The sequence below is a fragment of the Orcinus orca genome, chromosome 4 (genome assembly GCF_937001465.1).
Source record: "Orcinus orca chromosome 4, mOrcOrc1.1, whole genome shotgun sequence".
NCBI lineage: Eukaryota > Metazoa > Chordata > Mammalia > Artiodactyla > Delphinidae > Orcinus > Orcinus orca.
The window spans coordinates 151243480-151261421 of record NC_064562.1 but is presented as its reverse complement, the minus strand read 5'-3'; the positions used below and the strand labels follow the sequence as shown (position 1 = coordinate 151261421).

General features: G+C 61.0%; 1 protein-coding gene across 1 annotated transcript in view; it reads right to left on the bottom strand.

Moving 5' to 3' along the window:
* Nucleotides 1–2181: 2181 nt before the first annotated feature.
* The window catches only part of SORCS2 (sortilin related VPS10 domain containing receptor 2), a 468073-nt gene continuing 452312 nt past the window's right edge, over nucleotides 2182–17942 (bottom strand). The window contains exons 19-27 of the mRNA XM_049709229.1: nucleotides 17235–17421; nucleotides 16454–16587; nucleotides 15176–15299; nucleotides 13768–13880; nucleotides 12657–12782; nucleotides 9728–9827; nucleotides 9138–9237; nucleotides 6402–6547; nucleotides 2182–4644 (exon numbers count right to left, since the gene is read on the bottom strand). Of these exons, the coding sequence (XP_049565186.1) occupies nucleotides 4580–4644; nucleotides 6402–6547; nucleotides 9138–9237; nucleotides 9728–9827; nucleotides 12657–12782; nucleotides 13768–13880; nucleotides 15176–15299; nucleotides 16454–16587; nucleotides 17235–17421 (1095 nt within the window). The 3' untranslated portion in view covers nucleotides 2182–4579. The remainder of the gene's footprint in view (nucleotides 4645–6401; nucleotides 6548–9137; nucleotides 9238–9727; nucleotides 9828–12656; nucleotides 12783–13767; nucleotides 13881–15175; nucleotides 15300–16453; nucleotides 16588–17234; nucleotides 17422–17942) is intronic.

Genomic DNA, 17942 nt, shown 5'->3' with positions numbered 1-17942 from the left:
ACACACCACACCCCCCTAGATGCACACACACCACACACACACCCCTAGATGCACACACACCACACACACGCCTAGACACATGCACACCCCCTAGACACACACACACACACACACCCTAGACACACACACCACACACACACCCCTAGATGCACACACACACACCACACGCACACCCCTAGATGCACACACACCACACACACACCCCTAGATGCACACACACCACACACACACCCCTACATGCACACACACCACACACACACCTAGACACACACACACACCCTAGACACACACCCCCAAACACACATACACCACACACACACCTAGACACACGCACACCCCTAGACACACACACACACCCCCTAGACACACACACCACACACACACACCCCTAGATGCACACACACACCCCTAGATGCACACACACCACACACACACCCCCCTACACGCACACACACCACACACACGCCTAGACACACACACACCCTAGACACACACACACCCCCTAGACACACACACACACACACACACCTAGACACACGCACACCCCTAGACACACCCCTAGATGCACACACACCACACACATGCCTAGACACATGCACACCCCTAGACACACACACACACACACACACCCCTAGATGCACACACACCACACACACCACACACACGCCTAGACACACACACACACCTAGACACACATACATACCACACACACCTAGACACACACACACCTAGACACAACAGACCACACACACCTAGACACACACACACCCCTAGACACACACACACGCCTAGACACACACACACACCTAGACACACACCTCCCCCCTAGACACACACGCACACACCCCTAGATGCACACACACCACACACACACACCCCTAGATGCACACACACCACACACACACCTAGACACACACACACCCTAGACACACACACACACACCCTAGACACACACACCACACACACGCCTAGACACACGCACACCCCTAGACACACACACCCCTAGATGCACACACACCCCACACACAAGCCTAGACACACGCACACCCCTAGACACACACACACCCCTAGATGCACACACACCACACACACACACACACACCTAGACACACATACATACCACACCTAGACACACACACACCTAGACACAACAGACCACACACACCTAGACACACACACACACCCCTAGACACACACACATGCCTAGACACACACACACACCTAGACACACACACCACACATCACACACACACAGACACACACATACCACACACCACATACACACACATCACACACACACATCACAGGTACATGCATAGACACACACACCACACATCAGACATGCACACACCACACGTCACACACATGCATAGACACACGCACGTACACACCGCACCCTGGCCTGGGCACAGCACCCCCTCCTTCTCGTCCTGCTGGCCCCACTCATTACATGGCCTCCGACGGAAGGGCTGGGTGGGGTCACTGCCCCTGGCCCTCACCTCCCTGTTGGCTCCTGTGGTCATCGTCAGCTTCCCCACTGGCCCGGGGCCTCCTTCAGGCCCAGGGCCTTCGTCTCAGGCGCTCACGGCCCCGGCCCAGGGCCTGGCATCGGTTTGGAGGGGCGTGAGATCTGGCAGGAAGTTTCTGAGGATGTTGATACTGAACCCCACATGTTATGATCCAGAGAAGGAGGGGGGTATCTGTATTTGTGTGAGTCTAAGTGTGTCTGAGTGTGAGTGTGCGTGTGCACGGGGGTGGTGAGCTGCCCACGTCCGGCCTTCCCCTATCTGCTCCTGACTCCTCTGTCTCCTCAAAGACAAGCGGACGGCATTTCAGGGACAAGGGGCTTCCGTCCGGCGGGGGTGCCCCTGCCAGGCTCTCAGCCCCTGGCCTCTGCGCCTCACCTGGCAAACGGGCTGTGCTCCAGGGCCCCTCAGCCGGCCATCAGGGTAGAAGTGAGGTGACACGGGTGTGAGGTTGTGGTGACATCACTGCTTTGGGGGTGGCACGTCCCGATCCCGTGATGGAGACGGTCAGTGTCAAGGCACCTGCCCCCCAAAGTGCGGGAATTCCTCCCGGCCTCTCCCAGTGTCCCTGACACCGAAATTCTAGGGCCCTGGGTGAGTGTTTAGGGAATGTTGACAAATAGCTTCATAATAAGGCAAACGCTGACCGCATTCATTTAATCTTTGTTAAAAGCAACACAAATGATTTATTGTTTTTTAAAAAGGAAAAATAAGAAAGAATCGATCGCATCTCTGTTATGTGCATATGCGAAGTATGGGCTCAACCCGGTTGAATGAAACGTTAGCTGCCCAAGCCCAGCCCGTTATTCCCAGGTGCCGGCGTGTGTACCTGTACATCAAATACACAGAACCTCAAACGTAGAACCAGATAAATCCATAGACCTATGTGTTGATTGATACGATTATGGGAATAGGAAAGTATCAGGATATAGGTGCCGACTTATTCCCAGGTTCTTGGGTCCACACCCCCAAAATGCTCTTAATAGAAATAATGACATAAAATACATGAAAAACACAAATAGCAAAAGCGAAAACCCTACCCCGACAGAGAGAATGAAGCTGAGGGTCAAGGAAGGGCAAAGGGCTCATCGCCCGCAGGCACTGCTGAGCTGGGGGCTGTGTCCGTGCTGACCTTGACCTTGGACCTGGACAGTGCTGACACACGTCTGACCCTGGTTCTGACACTCACAGGACGGGCCGGGTGCGGGCGGACAGCAAGACACAGGGTTCCTAAGCCGTCTTTGGCGACCTCGGGCAGGCTGCGGAGAACCCAGCCTCTCCCACACAGCCCCCCAGCTCCAGTCTGGGGTCCGCTGCCCCAGCCCTTCCCCAAGGAGGGTCTTGAGGACGGCTTGCAGGGCGAGCTCTGCGGGGCTGGGCCAGGAGCTCCAGGCGGTGGGCCGGCAGGGTGGGGAGAGGGACGCCTCTGTCGCCTGCCCCGTGACCTCCAGTGACCCCTTCTGAGCTGGTTTCGGGTGGTCTGAGTCCCCGTTTGTGACACAAGGAGCTGGACTCCAGGGGTCCCCCACTCCACAAGGATTCAGGGCCTCCCACGTGTTCTGGGTGTGAGGATGCATCCCTGGTCTCCCTCCCGCAGGCCATGTTTCTTTTCTGGGCAAGTGGGCTAATGTCCCCCAGGCTTCATTCCGGACTTCCCACGGCCAGCGAGTTCCTAGCCTGGGCTGTGGTGTCCCCGCCTCTGAGGGGAAGGCCCCGGCCACCTGAGAGCCCAGCCTGCGGGGTGGGTAGGGGGAGGAGGGAGAGGACGGGGAGGGGATACTGATTTCCAGTTTCAAGGCAAAAGGTGAAAATCTGCCCCCATATATCCCTAGTGTCCCTGATTCTAGGCATCTGTGAGCGAGTGGAATCACACTGCACGGGGAGCAGGGGGCTGGCTCCTGGGCACCTCTGCTGCCGTCTTGCTGTGTGACCTTGGGACAATCACTCCCTCTCTGGGCCTCAGTTTCTCCATCTTCAAAACGAGGAGCGCGCTAGGCGGCCCTTCGGGCTCCGCCGTTCGAAACCCCACCTGGTTCCCGGTTCCTAAGTGCGTCCCTCAAGCTATGCGGAAGCACAGAACACTCTGGGCATCTAGAGGCCGTTCCCACCGCGGCCACTAAGACGGGATCCCGCAGGCGGGAACCCCCGTGCGAGGGCGCCGCCTGCTGGCTTCCTTCAGAAGTGCAGGCGCTGGATCCCTCGGACCCTGTGTGGGGCTGGGGCGAGCTGGGGGGGGAAGCCAGGGAGAGCCTTTGCCTTGTGGGCCCCAGGAGAGAAGGCTGCCAGAAGGGGCAGAGGAGCATCCCTGGGCATTCTGGGAAAGGGGTTCCCGAGAATGGGGCTACTGCCTGGCAATAAAAATAGGAAGTTGAACACCCCCCCTCCCCCCCCAAACGCAATCAGCTACCTAGAGAGGTATTTACATTATCTGCAGTTTAAAAAGAGGAAGGACAGCGGCAGGTGTGGAAGGCGGTGCTGGGGGGCCTACCACTGGCTTTCTGGATGCTGGCGGGGCGGTGGACACCCCTGCAGAGGGACGGCCCTGCGGTGGGAGCTGCCTTCCTGGAGGTTATGAGGAAGGAAGCAGGGCCCCGCTGTCCTTCTGCTGGGACGGGAGCCCGCGGCACAGGTGATGGGGCGGGTCTGCGGTGCTGAGAGCCCGGCCTCTCCCAGCCTCTGGGGGACCAGCCTCGGCCACGAGAAGTCAGGCCCGGCTGCGGTGACCAGCTGTGGGCAGCCAGGGCGGCCGTGTGAGGTCCAGAGAAGTGCCCAGAGTCTGGGAGGGCGGGCGGCGCAGCGGGCAGCACGTGGGCCTGGTGTCCGGAGAGGCAGGAGCTGGCGGGTTTCCTGGGCGGCCGTGGGCTGGGCGGGCTTGAGCTGGACAGAGGTGCATCTGTCGTCTTGCGTGGACACAGCTGGAGAAGGAGGCTTTTCCGAGGTCTCTGAGGGGACGCCGGTCCCAGCCCCGTGCCGGTGGCACGTGTGGTCCTGTGCCCTCCACGGGGGATGAAGCGGCGGAGAGGATAGAGCTCTGGGCGCGGCCTCCAGCGGCATCAGCCCACCAGGTAGCTGTGCATCTCTCGGGAGTTGACGCTCAGGACCACGCCGGAGTGATTCCCTGGAGGCACAGAGATGCCAGGTGTGAGCACACACCCGGCCGAGGGGCAGAGAGAGGACGGAGGGCCGTGCGGGACACGCTGTGGCCTCAACCGGCGTGCGGGGCGTCCCGCGCTTGCTGCAGCCCTGCGGGTCGTGCCTGGACACGGGCGCGGAGGGGTGGGCGTCTCTAGGTTTCCTGGGAGGAGGGGTGACTGAGGGTGGGCTCTCCTGGTGCCGGCACAAGCAGTGGACCCAGGGGGCCTCCGGGGGTGAGGCCATGCCCGCCAGCAGCCACCACACTCACTGCCCTGCAGTGGCCGGCCTGGCGTCGGCGGCAGGGGGAGGTAGGAGGGGCTCTGTGCTCCCCGGGCAGGGGCACTGCGGGGCGGCGAGGCAAGGCCCCAGGAGGCAGCCGGAGGGAGAAGGGCACAGTGACGGTCAGAAGGGCAGGGGTCTGCCGGGGTCCTGGGCGGGGCTGTGTTCTGAGCCTGGGGGCCGTAGGCGTGGCCGGTGGAAGGAGCCGGCACGGGCTGCCCAGAGCCCCCAGACCCCCGGGCACGTGGGGAGGAAGCGGCCCAGAGCTTGCAGTGGGGCCGCGGGGGGCATGGGGTGGTGAGCCCCGCGTGCCGGGGGAGACCTCATGAAGGCGTGTCACCTCACGGCCTCGGTCTTGTCATCTGTAACTTGGGGACGATAATGTGGCCTCCCCTAAAGGATGGTAGGGGGGTCCGGAAGGGACCGCCCCTGAGGATTTGGGCAGGGCCTGGCACGCACTAAGTGCTCCATTAAAAGAATCCCTTATTATTACGCTATCATTGCTCTTCGGGGCTTGACGGCAAAGAGCTGCGGAGGCAGGAGGGCCGCTCTCTCATCTCCCTGGGACGCCCACCCCTCTGTCCAAGCTTGGGAAGCCCGGGTCCACCGGGAGCCTCTGCCACCACCTTTCACGTGGGGTGCGACACCGCCTGATGAAGATGGCCGCGTGGGGCCCCGACGCTCTCCAGCCACTGCTGGCCTGGGCTGGGGGGTCTTGGGGCGCACGGGGAAGCTGGCCCCGAGCCTGGGCTGCAGCGTGGGGGAGGGGCACAGAGTCGGCTGCGCCTCTTCTCGGCTAAGTGACTTGGGAGACTGAGCGGCTGCTGTGAACCTCAGCTGTCCCATCTGTCAAATGGACGCACGGCCAGGGCCTGCCTCCCAGGCTGGCTGCGAGACTGTGCCGGGAAGCAGTGGGCCTGCTGAGGAGTAAGCGCCCGGGACATCGGGGCTGTAGTCACCGTCCCGGGAGGCTGCGGACCACAGCCCTGAGTGGAACCCGGCGGGGCCGGCGGCTGTGCGAGACGGTGGGGCTGCGAGGTCGGGGAGCTGTGGAGGACAGGAGTGGTCAGCTCCCGACCACTCCAGGGAGAAAAGAGGCATGTGGGCTCTGGGGTCCGGCAGGCCCGCGTCTGGGTCCCAGGCCGGCCGCTTGTCCGCTGTGCTGCCTGGGTGAGCAACGTCACCTCTCTGAGCCTCACCTCCAATCATTTAAAGGGTGAGGACAGCCATTCCATCTCCCACAGCTCCGGGGACACAGTGGATACGGGGTGGGGAGGGATAAAGGGGCGGTGACAACACAACCCACGACGGGGACACGTTTCTGGAGCGTCCTCCTGGCTGCAACCCAGGGGTGGGGCGGTCGCCGTGTAGGGGGTGCAGGGAGCGGCTGGTACGGGTGGGAGAGCCAGCGGGGTGGGCAGGAGGCGAGGGAAGGGGAGGAGCTTCCGGGGCAGGCGTTACCCAGAGTCTGTGAGTGGAGCTCGTCATCTATGAACTCCTCGGCCTGGATGGCGCTCTGCACGTCCTGGCTGTGGCTCACGGGGCTCGTCATTTCCTGTTCCTTCTCATTGTGCATCTGGGCGTACACGGTCCTGCCGGGGCGTTTCCTGCGGGACGGAGGTGGGGGCTCAGGGCTCTGCCCAGGATGCCTGTCCCCAGAAGCCCCCAGCAGAGCCCTGGGCCATCCCTCTGTGTGGTGCTGACATCGCTCCTGGGCCTGCCTCCTGCCCTGTCTCTGCTCCAAGCCACCTCCTCCAGGAAGCCCTCCGTCCCGTGAGCTCTGGCCGCCCTGGGTTTCCCTCTGCCCCCGCACACGGGGTGCTCGCTGTCCATCCGTCTCCCCTCGGCATGCTGCAGGGAGAGGCTGTTTTATTTTCTTTCAGGCTCCCGTCACCTTGCACCTCAGGGCTCTGGTTGGGTTGGCATGCGTTCCCACACGGCACGTGATGTTGACTGGCTCTGAGAGGTGCTTGCTGAGCCCTGCCCGGGGTTCTGGGGCTGGCTGCACCGTCCTCAAGTTCCCATACCCTCCAGGGCAGAGGGAGAGGAGAGCAAGGGCACAGCCCCCTCTGCCTCAGCTGGGACTGGGCTCGGGGCCCCTGGACCAGGCTCCTTCATGTTCAACACCCCAGTTAGTTGGAGCAAAACCCCAAAAGAGCCCATGGTCCCAATTTACAGAAGAGGGAACTAGATTCAGCGGGAGAGTGGGCTTCCTCAGAGCCACTCACCAACACTGGCAGTTCTCTGGAAATATTGAGATGGCAGGATGCACATTCAGGGCCCAGGGTGGGTTGGGCCATGTGGCCAGACCCAGTCGACTGCAGCACTTGATGGCTGTGAGCCTCTGAGACTTAGGGGCTCTTTGTTACGCAGCCGGGCCCAGCCCACGCTGACTGCTGCGTCAGTCAGGAAAGCCCAGCTCCCTGGGCTCCGCAGAGCTTAAAGCCTCTGGACAAATGGGGCATTTCTCTCTGCAGCTGCAAGGTCCTCCCCTTGCTCCTCCCTCCCCGTCCTCTGGGGACAAGGTAGTAGGTTCCTTCTGGGCCATTTACACTGTGTGTGATAAATCTGGAGCAATTTGTGGAAACTGCAATCTGGCCTTCAGGGGGTCTGAAGAAGGCAATCGAAAGAGAACGGAATTCTGCCCCTTTCACTCCTGACCTGCCAGGCCTGCCTTCTGCCCACCCCCAGGCAATCCTGCCGCCCTGCAATTCTCAAGTGCCCTGAGAGAAGCCCAAATGGGTGCACGCAACCTGTGGTCCAAGGGGAAAGAGAAAGGGGTGGGGGCAGGTCCCGACTCCAGCCATTGCCTCCAACTCGGCTCTGACTTGGGAGGCAGCGTCTGAATCGTTTTCTCGTTCAGCCTCTCAGGACTCACACCCCATGGCCTGCCTCAGCCAGGCCTGAGCTGGGCGGTTTTCACAAGGTCCCAATTAAACACGGCGTTATGGCAACAAGGGAGACGGGCACAGGAGAAGGTCTGCAGGAGCTGGGGGCCTGCGTCTGCTCCTGCCCACCCCCCTCCCCTCCCCATCTTCCCCTCCCTGCCCCCTGCCCCTCTTCCCCACCTTCTCCCCCTTTTCTTCTTCCCTTGTCCTATCCTCCTCCTGCTTAGTCTCCTTTTACAGATGAGGAAACTGAGGCTCAGGGAGGGGAAGAGACTGGCCAGGACCACAGAGCTGGTCAGCAGCAGGGCAGGATGGTGGCCCGGTCTTCGAGGCTGACTCAGCTGGGCTGCCGTCTGGGCTGCCCTGCAGGTTGGGGGGCTGCCACCCAGTGTGAACGGTGCTGGAGGACAGAGACCCAGAAGTGTCCAGGGCTCGGGGGAGGAAGGACCCTTGGCCTCAGAGGAGCAAGGGGAGGGTCAGCTCCGTCTCTGGACTGTTCCCAAGGGCGACCCCAACCAGGGAGACCCCAAGGCCACTGGAGCCAGACCAGCAAGACGGGGAGAAACAACAGGCTCAGACCTGGCAGCTGCGTGTCGCAGGAAATGAGTCTGGTGACACTTTCTGGTCGTTTTGCTCATTCCCAGGCCCTCGAGGGGGCCCATGAGTAATCCCAGCACCGAGGGTTATTAAACCCATTTCACAGCTGAGGACTCAGGTCAGAGGGGGAGAGAGGCACCACGACCCCTCCCAAGGACCGCACGGTGTGCTTGCCACCCACCCAACCTCGGCTCAAGCCCCCGCCCGCTCCCACCCTGGGTGTCAGCCGCCCCCCGCTCCGGCCCTGGGTGTCCTGTGCAGCCGCTCCATCTGGAGGCTGGAGCCCCTCCCAGTGGAGTGCCTGGCACATGACAGCTCCGGATCATGCTTGCAGAGGGAAGGGGTGGATGGGTGCTGGGGGAAGCGTGGGGACTGGGCACAGCCTGGGGTCAGAGCCCCACTCCTCAGCTGTGTGGCCCTGGGAGAATCACTTAACCTCTCTGAGCCTGGGTTTCCTCATCTGTAAAATGGGTGGGTGGAGCAGAGAGGAGGATGGGGGTGGAAGAGGCTCCTTGGTTGTGAGCGGTCGGCTGTCTCCCTCTGGGATCAAGGTGACTCAGATCCAGGCTGTGGGTCCAGACAAGGCCCCTCCCCACCCCAGGACCTGTCGCAGGCACAGCCACAGCCCTCCAAGGCCCTGCTGGGAAGCTGCGCCCCCCCACCAGGCCCCGCCCTCACGCCCAGTTAGCCCAGGGAGGCCGGGTGACCTTGCCTTTTGAACTTGTAGAGGATGAAAGCGCCCACCGCGAACAGCCCTATGAGGACGACTGCCACCGCCCAGTAGCCGCCACCTCCTCCCAGGCTTGGAGAATCTGTGAGCAAAGCAGCCTGTGAGCGGTCAGCGTGGGCACCGGCCGGCCTCCTGGCACCCAGGACCCCCCCTGAGTAAATCCCGGCCCTGGTCCTTCCTCCTGGAAAGTGGACAGAACTCCTCCGTCCGCACGGATGCTGGCGTGGACGCATGGCTGCACAGAGCAGAACGCAGCTCCTCAGCTCCTGCGGAGATCGTTGCCCAAAGTGGGGAGGACAGTCCACGGTGGGGGGCGGGGACAGAGCCACCTGAGACTCTAAGTGACATAAGTTAAAGCAAGAGCTCCGTGCTGTGTCCGCGGAGAGCACCGTGAGGCCCTTGGTGTGACGGGGTTTTCACCGGAGGCAACCACCCGTCCAGGAGGAGCGTGTGTGCGGGCGGCAGAAGGGGGTCCCTCTGCCCCCAGCGTCCACAGTAATGGGTGTCGTCTGAGGGGCCTGGACACACGCCCACCCCACCCTACAGAGGGGAGCTCCGGCCAGGCCTCTCACCTGTGTCCACGTCCCTCATAGCCACCAGCACCCGGACGCCACCGCGCAGGAGGAAGCTGATCTTCTGTGCGTTCAGCACCTGCTGGATGGCCACGAGCCTCTGCAATAAGACAGCGGGGAGTGAGGGGGCCCTCGGGGACCCAGCAGAGGAAGCGGGAGAGCCGGGCAGACGTCCGCCCGGACCCTCCAGAGCCGTGGGGCTGGGGGAGGGCCACTCAGCCTCTCCGGGCCTCAGTCGCCTCCTCTGTAAAATGGGAATACTAGCCACCAATGAACTCTCACCAAGAACCTACAGTGGGACACAAGGTGACCCAAATGTGGCCCTGCCCTCACAGAGCTCTAGTTTTAGTCAGGACCATGGAGTGTGGTAAAGTTGGGGAGACCCAGGGATGCTCCAGGAGGCCCCCAACCCCAGAAGTAATCAGGGGAGGCTTCTTGGAGGTGGAAGACCAGGAAGAAGACAAGACAGGGACAGGAGAGGTGACCCAGGCAGGCGAGTGAGCCCACACCTGAGGCAGAGAAATCCCAGGAGGTGATGTTGCTGGATCATGGTGTGGGGGGAGGGGGCAGCTGGCCTCTGGGGCGCCCAGCTGGTTTGGCAGTTCAGGAGCGGGGAGTTTTCCTGGTGTTCAGAAGGGAACCACTCAGCCCACGTGGGTGTCAGGTGTCACCCTCTGCACAGGTGGGTGCAGATGTGTTGGGGGAGGGGTCCCTCTCAGGGATGGGGTCCCCGTGGCCCTGCTCCCTGGGCCTAGGGGGGATATACCCTGGGGACTCTGCTGGCTGCTTCCCTGAGCGGCGTTTCAGCACCCGGGACTCCACGAGGCCCGTTCCCTGCTCACGGAACAGGGGTCCTGAGTCGGGAACTGTGTAAACGACAGGCCAACAGCCCCAGACCTGAAGGGTCCGGGAAGACACCTGGTTCTGCCCCTTGACCTCATGGCCTGGAGGGGTCGCTGCACCTTTCCGTTCTCAGGTCAACGTGAGGCTTCGTAGGAGCATGGGGGTGGCGCCCGGAGCCCCACGCTCCGCACGCAGAAAGGCAAGGCTGCTGTCCGTGGCCGTGGCGCCTGGCTCAGTTTGCTCGCTGACTTCGGGCACGTGGCAGACTCTGAGCGCTCAGGACGATGGGGGTGGGGTCCCCCCGTCTCTCACCTCCTTCCCTTCCAGCCCTCACTCGGAAGCGCCCCGGGTGGGTGCAGCCCCCGAGCCCCGTGCTGGCACCCGGGACCCCCGCAGCCTTCCCCTCTGCCCTCAGCTCCTCGTCTGAGAAGTGGGTCGATGCCTCTCAACCCGCCACTGACCCACCTCCAGAGACACCGCATCAGCGGGGGCTGGGGGCTTGGCCGGGAGCCCCCAGGTGCGGACGCGGACGCCCTTTGGGACGGGCTGTGAGTCAGGCTGGCACAGGCACAGGTCCACCAGGAGGCCGCCCGGGAGTGGCGCGAGCACAGTTGGGCAGCCAGAGTGACAGTGGGGCTCCTCGCCCGCGCTGTGCTTCCTGGCGGGGGCCTCACTGAGCCTCACTTCCCTCGTCTGTGAAATGGGACGCTGCCACCCGCCCACAGGGGTCCTGCTGGTCTTGCTGTCTCCGTGCCTCCGTGCAGGTCGCTCTTCCCAGACCATCTGCGTGAGCACCTGTCTTCTCGATTAGCTCAGAGCTTGGCTGCGGTTCTGACTCATCTTTTCTTGAGATGCCATTTCCTTTCTTCAAGTGTACCATTCAGTGTTGTTTTAGCATATTCACAGTCACGCCCACCACCACTATCTAATTCCAGAACATCTTCTTCCTCCCAAAGGAAACCCCTAAAACCGTGAGCAGTCACTCCCCAGCCCCCAGCCCCCAGCCCCAGCCCCCAGCAACGCTCTGTCTCTGTGAATTCACCTATCCTGGACATTCCGTATACGTGGAATCACACAGTCTGTGGCTTTCCGTGACCATCTTCTCTCACTTTACATCATGTCTCCAGTGTTCATCCAAGTTGCAGCCTGGATCAGAATCTCAGCCCTTTTGATGGCTGGATAATATTCCACTGTGTAGATGGCCCACCTCTGCTCATCCACTCCTCTGTGGGTGGACATTTGGGTTGTTTCCACTTCGGGGCTGTGAACATTCAGACACACACGTGTGTGTGTGGACACACATTTTCAGTTCTCTGTGGCACACACCCGGGGGTGGGGCTGCTGCCTCGTTCGGTAACTCCGTGTTTAACTGTTTAAAGAACCACCAGACTGTTTCCGCGGTGGCTGCACCATTTTCCACTCCCCCCAGCAGTGAATGAGGGGTCAGTTTCTCCGTCTCCTTGTCCACACTCATTGCTGTCTGCTTGGTACGGAATTACAGCCGCCCTAGACGGCGTGAAGTTCTTCCCATTCATCTTTTTCCTTTTTTGATGCGGACCATTTTTGAAGTCTTTATTGAATTTGTTACAATGTTGCTTCTGTTTTACGTTTTGGCTTTTTGGCCGTGAGGCATGTGGGATCTTAACTCCCCGACCAGAAATCAAACCCCCAACCCCTGCATTGGAAGGTGAAGTCTTAACCGCTGGACCATGAGGGAAGTCCCCCCTCCCCGATTCATCTTTTGATTCCCCGTCCTAGTTGGATGCTCTGAAACTGTTGCCCAGGATCCCCTGGCCGGTGCTCACCCCTCGCAGTGAGGCTGGGGCGGTGTGACCAGCTCTAGCCAATGAAATGGGAGTGAAAGTGGAGCGTCCCCCTGAGGGGTGGTCCTGCCCAATGCCCTGGTCCCCCCCACTCCCCCTCCAGTGTGACCTTGGGGTAGCCACAAGGGGGAGGAGGGACAGTGATTGGTGAGAGATAAGCCTTTACGCGATGACGGGAGGCTGAGGTCCCCGTGCTTGCCGGGAATCACCACCAAACCCTCGGCGGCGTGGGGAGGACCCGGCCCAGTGGCCGCAGGAGATACCTTGTCACTTGTGAGGCTCCTCTTCCTCGTGGGCCTGGCAGGGGGCAGAAGCACGTGCAGGTCAGCCAAGGTGGGCAGCCCCGGCTTTACAACGGTCACCAGCAGCTCCTCGGGGATGCTGGTCTCCTGCGGGGACACAGACGGCCACTCTGATCCACCGGCCTCCTCTGTCCCCTACCACACTCCAGGGGCCCAGGAATACCCTCTATCCCTGAGTGGCCTGAGTCTTGGCCATTCCTGACCCCTGTACACCTGGAGTCATGGCCCCAGCAAATGACGGCACTGCCCTCTACCTACTGCAGCCCAGCGCTCCTGGTCCCTCAGCCTGTGGCCACCACCCCGGCCTCTGCTCAGCCAGGCCTGCCCCCTTCAGCTCATTCCTCCCACCATGCCCAGGTGAGCAGGCCCCTCCCTGGCTACTGTCCTCCCAAGTGTCAGGGCTCCTGGCCATGCAACTCCCTCAACCCACAAAGCTCTGTCTCCTGAAAGTCCCACTCCATGCATGTTCATCTGGCAAACTCCTATTCATCCTTCAACACCCAGGACAATATTACCCGAATTATTAATGGGCCAGAGGGAGGCATGGCCAGGGTGGGCCTCAGTCTGTGACAGGCTTGGCTGACTCTAGAGGGCTGGGTTTTCTCCCACTGGGGGCCCAAGGGCCTCGAGTGCCCTACGCCCACCCTGATGCACTGCCTTTGCTTTCGGTGACCTCCCTGAGGGCAGCCATCACACTGACTCATCTCTCTGTCTCCAGTATCCAGCCCAGAAGAGAAACGTAGTGAGTAAATGAAAATCCCTTTAAAGAGATTCTGTTGTAGGACAGCAGCTGTGTCTTGTGCAAACAGCTGGTGCTCACTAGATGTGCATGGAAGATGCAGTCCTGTCCCTCCTCTGCAAGGTGACAGTCTGGCTGCATGTCCCCCAGGGCCAGGTAAGAGGACCCTACATGGCTTCCAAGCACCACTGTCAGCCGATGTGAAGGACAGAGCATCAGGACTGCAGGGCAGCCCGCCTGCCCTCTCCTGGGGGCTCCACAGCCCCCGCTTCTCTGGGGCACCCACAACCCAGAGGTGGGCAGGTGGTTTTGCCAGTGGTGGGCTGGGGGCACCTTGGAGAGGAGCCGGGACACCACGAGGCCAATGTCCTCCCTCCACTCGGGGGTGTTGGGGTTTTGAGCGTCCAGGTCCTTGGAAAACTGCAGAGGCATGACCTGAAATTGATCTGGAAAGAGGCAGAGATGGGAGAGTGGGTCAGTCCTGGGCGCCCGGCCCCGCTTCCTCTGAGGACGGTGGCCACACCCCCTGGATGGTCCAGGGCTGGCCCTGGGTGTGGATCCTGCAGCCCACTTTCAGAAAACAAGGTTCTTCCCAGTGTATGTGCCAGCAGCTGTCCCGGGCGGGGCCCACTACACCGGCTGCCATTTAATAATAAAACAACAACAACAAAGGTGACAATGACGAGGACAGCAGTGCTGCCCCGGAGGGAGGGCCAAGCCTGCTGTGTGATTTGCCCCATCAACTCACAAGGACATACACACCCTACGACGTTGACTTCTCGTCCCCCAGGGATCCATGGACTTTGACTGGGCTGGTTTCCCCACCAGAATAAGAGTCCCTGGAGAGCAGAGCCCCCACCTTCTCTGTCTCTCACATTTCCCAGGGTCTGCAACTCAGAAACCTATTCTAGAGCCACAAGCAGCAGGTGGTTAAAAAAAAAAAAAGACCCGGCACCAGGAGTCTCAGAGTGGACTGCAATCTCTCCGCCTACCTCCCGAGCCTTGGTTTCTTGATTTGTAAAATGGGAGGAGGTTTTGCAGGGGTGAGGAGAGCTCAAGGGACGAGTGCCTTGTGAAGTGTGAGCATGCAGTGCAGGTGGAGATGACTTTCAAGGCTCTGGGCTCAGGGCCTGCTGCCCACATGCTCGTGAATGAAGGAATGGCTGAGGGCAGTTCCCTAAATATTTAACTGATGGCTGCTGTCCACCGGACAGGCTGTTCTTAAAGCAAAAGGAGGGTTTATCAGTGTGGTGATGAGGGCAACATGGTGCCGGGGGGGGGGGTCTCTTCCATTCTTAGGACTAATTTTCTATCGTAAATGTCTCCTGGGGGGCTCAGAGCCCCCAGTGAGCCAATAAATGGGACACGGATTCAGAGCAGGACTCTCAACAAAAGTGATACAATCACGTGATGATCCTCAGGTAACGGGGCTGCTGAGGACAGGCACCCGGTGGGCAGGCAGACCCGGAGCCCGATCCCAGCTCTGCTGCTGCTGGGGGACCGTGTCGAGCCCCTCAGCCGCGTCCTCATTTGTGCCATGTGGAGCCTGTGAATGCCATGGACGTAGGAGTTGTCGGTATTTATTTTACAGATGGGGAAACGGAGGCCCCTCTGCCCCGCTGAGCCCTGCCTGGGATGACCAGGACATCGGTGGCATGTACACCGCCTGCCCCCGACCCTGAGCTCCTGAAAAGGAGGAGCTGTGCTGCCTGTCCCGGGGGGCGGGAGGGGGGGAACTCACCCAGCACGCGGACCACCTTGGAGTCCTGCAGCACGGAGGTCCCACAGGCAGCCTGCACCGTCACGCGCACGTCCCCTGTGTCCCCAAACCGCGTTGTCACAGAGTTCTCCAGGGACAGCAGGGGCTGCGGGCACGAGCGGGGGTCAGGGCTGGGCCGGAGAGCTGGCCCCGGTGTGCGGCCAGGGCTGCACTGAGAGCCCCCGGGGGGTAAGGAGAGGGCCCCCCAGAGACGCCCAGTCCTGAGCTCCCCAGCACAGACACCGTCTCCCAGTGCCCCTTCCCTCCAGAGGCTCCGAGGCCCCCTCCGTGGATGGTGTCGAAGGCGCATGGTGGCTGCTAGGCAGGGCCTCCACCCTGATCCCTTTCACCTTCTCACCCCCTCCACACTCAGCTGGGCTCTGGGACCTTCATCCTTGGACCCCAGCGGCCAGCTCAGCACGCACCCTGTGGGGTGGGCACACACATCCGATTGGGCCTCACTATTGCCTCGGACCTTGTAGACGGGGAGGCAGAGGCTTGGGGAGGTGTAGCAACCGGCCCCAAGAGCTCGGCTGCAAGGGGCTGAATCGCCATTCGAGCCCGGAGCCCGAGCCCCTTCCTCGACCCTCCCCATGCCAGGGAAACACGGTCTGGAGCCCAGGGCCCCTCCTGGTCTGGGACCTCAGCCATTGTTTGGGGCTCTCTGCTTGGCGGTGAAGGGCTGCCGTTTGCTGAATAAATGAAGGATCCCCCTTTGGGTCTCGAGGCCCCCCCCCCGGCCTAAGGGTGGGCAGCTTCACCTGCAGAGGCCCTCAGGCTCTCCTACCAGGCATCTGCCCTTGGCTCCCCACTGCCCACAGGATACAACCCACAGCCCTGGGTGAGGCTTCTGAGGTTGGGTCCAGCCCCAGGGACCCCCTCCTCCATGAAGGCTTCCCTGACTACTCCCATGCTATAACTAGAAATGGCCTGATCTCTTCTGGAACTTTCAGACGCATCACCTGTCTCCTTCCTGTGACACCTGTCACACACTAACTTAGGTCACCTACTATGTTCCCACATCTTTCCCTAGGAAAAGGCAGGGTCTGACCCGATTCATCCCCCGTCCACCACACTCAGACATGGCCGGACCCCGAACAGATGCTCAGGGTGAAGGAAGAGTCGGTGTGTGCTTTCCTCACCTCCATGGTGTCACACACTGTGTCCTGCCCAGTATGGAGGGTGGGGCCTGCCCCACTCTCCATCCCAGATGGGAGCCTGTGGGAAGGAGGGGCTGCCAGGGGCCTGGGGCCAGCATACCTGCAGGCTGTGACCAATCCACCAGTAGAAGACGGTGAGGTTGGGGTTCAAGGGCAGCAGCACAGCTGTGAGGGTCACCTCCTGGTTGATGCCAATGATAGGAACCACTTCGAGGTAGAGTGCCTGCAGGGGGGCTGCAGGGGCCAGAAAAAGGTTAGAGGTTAGAGGGCATCAGGGCACTGGCCATGGCACAGGCTGCTATCAGTCACCGTCACAATCAACCTCATCACCACCATCACCACCACCATCACCATCACCACCACCATCACCATCACCATCATCACCACCATCACCATCACCATCATCACCATCACCACCACCATCACCACCATCACCTCTATCATCACCACCGTCACCATCATTACCATCATCTCTATCATCATCACCATCACCACCACCATCACCACCACCACCACCGCCATCACCACCACCATCACCACCGCCATCACCACCATCACCATCACCACCACCATCACCACCATCACCACCGCCATCACCACCACCATCACCACCATCACCACCATCACCACCACCATCATCACCATCACCACCACCATCACCACCGCCATCACCACCATCACCACCACCATCACCATCACCACCACTACCATCATAATCACCATCACCATCACCACTATCCCCACTGCTGCACAGACCACCATGGGTGTGGACTCGAGCCCAGCCTGCCTGCCTCCCTGCCCTTGGGCTCCCCGTGCTTCCCCAAGAACCTGGTCTCTGTCACAGGGAGAGACACTTGGCCTCAAAGGGACGATGGACTTACAGTTGACCTGGACAAACAGCACGGCTTCGTCATGTCCTGCCATGTTCTCCGCCCTGACAGACACGCGGTAGACGCCAGGGTTCTCATAGTGGTGCCGGATGGGCTCCCCGGTCAACGTGAGGTTCACGTACATGGCCTTGAAGCCGTCCCCCAGGTCCACCTGGTACTTGGTGGTCAGGACATCGCCCTGCAGGAAGCACCACAGGGCCACTTAGGAGTGGGTGCAAAGCTGGTGGCCAGCGATGAGGCATTCACTCATTCATTCAATCGTTCTTTCCCTCACTCCTTTCCTCAAAGTGAGTGGCCTGGGGACCCCAGGGAACCAGATCTGTTCTGCCCTTGGGGCTCCCAGCCCGGAGGGCTGGGCTGAGAGCTGTAGGAGGTGGGTGGAAGGAGGGGCCAGGGCCAGGTTTGCATTAGAAAGATCACGCAGCTGCAGAGAGGGAGAGGGGTCAGGGCTCACGGGCGAGGGCAGGGAGGCAGTGCAGGGGCGGGGATAGGGGCCAGGGAGGCCCACCGAGGGCTCAGCCAGGAGCCGGGAGGGCGGGAAGGGGCCTAGCACACTGCTGGACAGTTTCAGTAACATGTCTAGGAAGATATGTGTGTGTAGGAAGACCCTTAGTCTCCCAGGAAGTTAAGAAAACATTACTTTTCCCTCTCTGATGCTGCGATTCCTGCATTTTTCTTTTCTCTCTCTCTAGGCGGTGC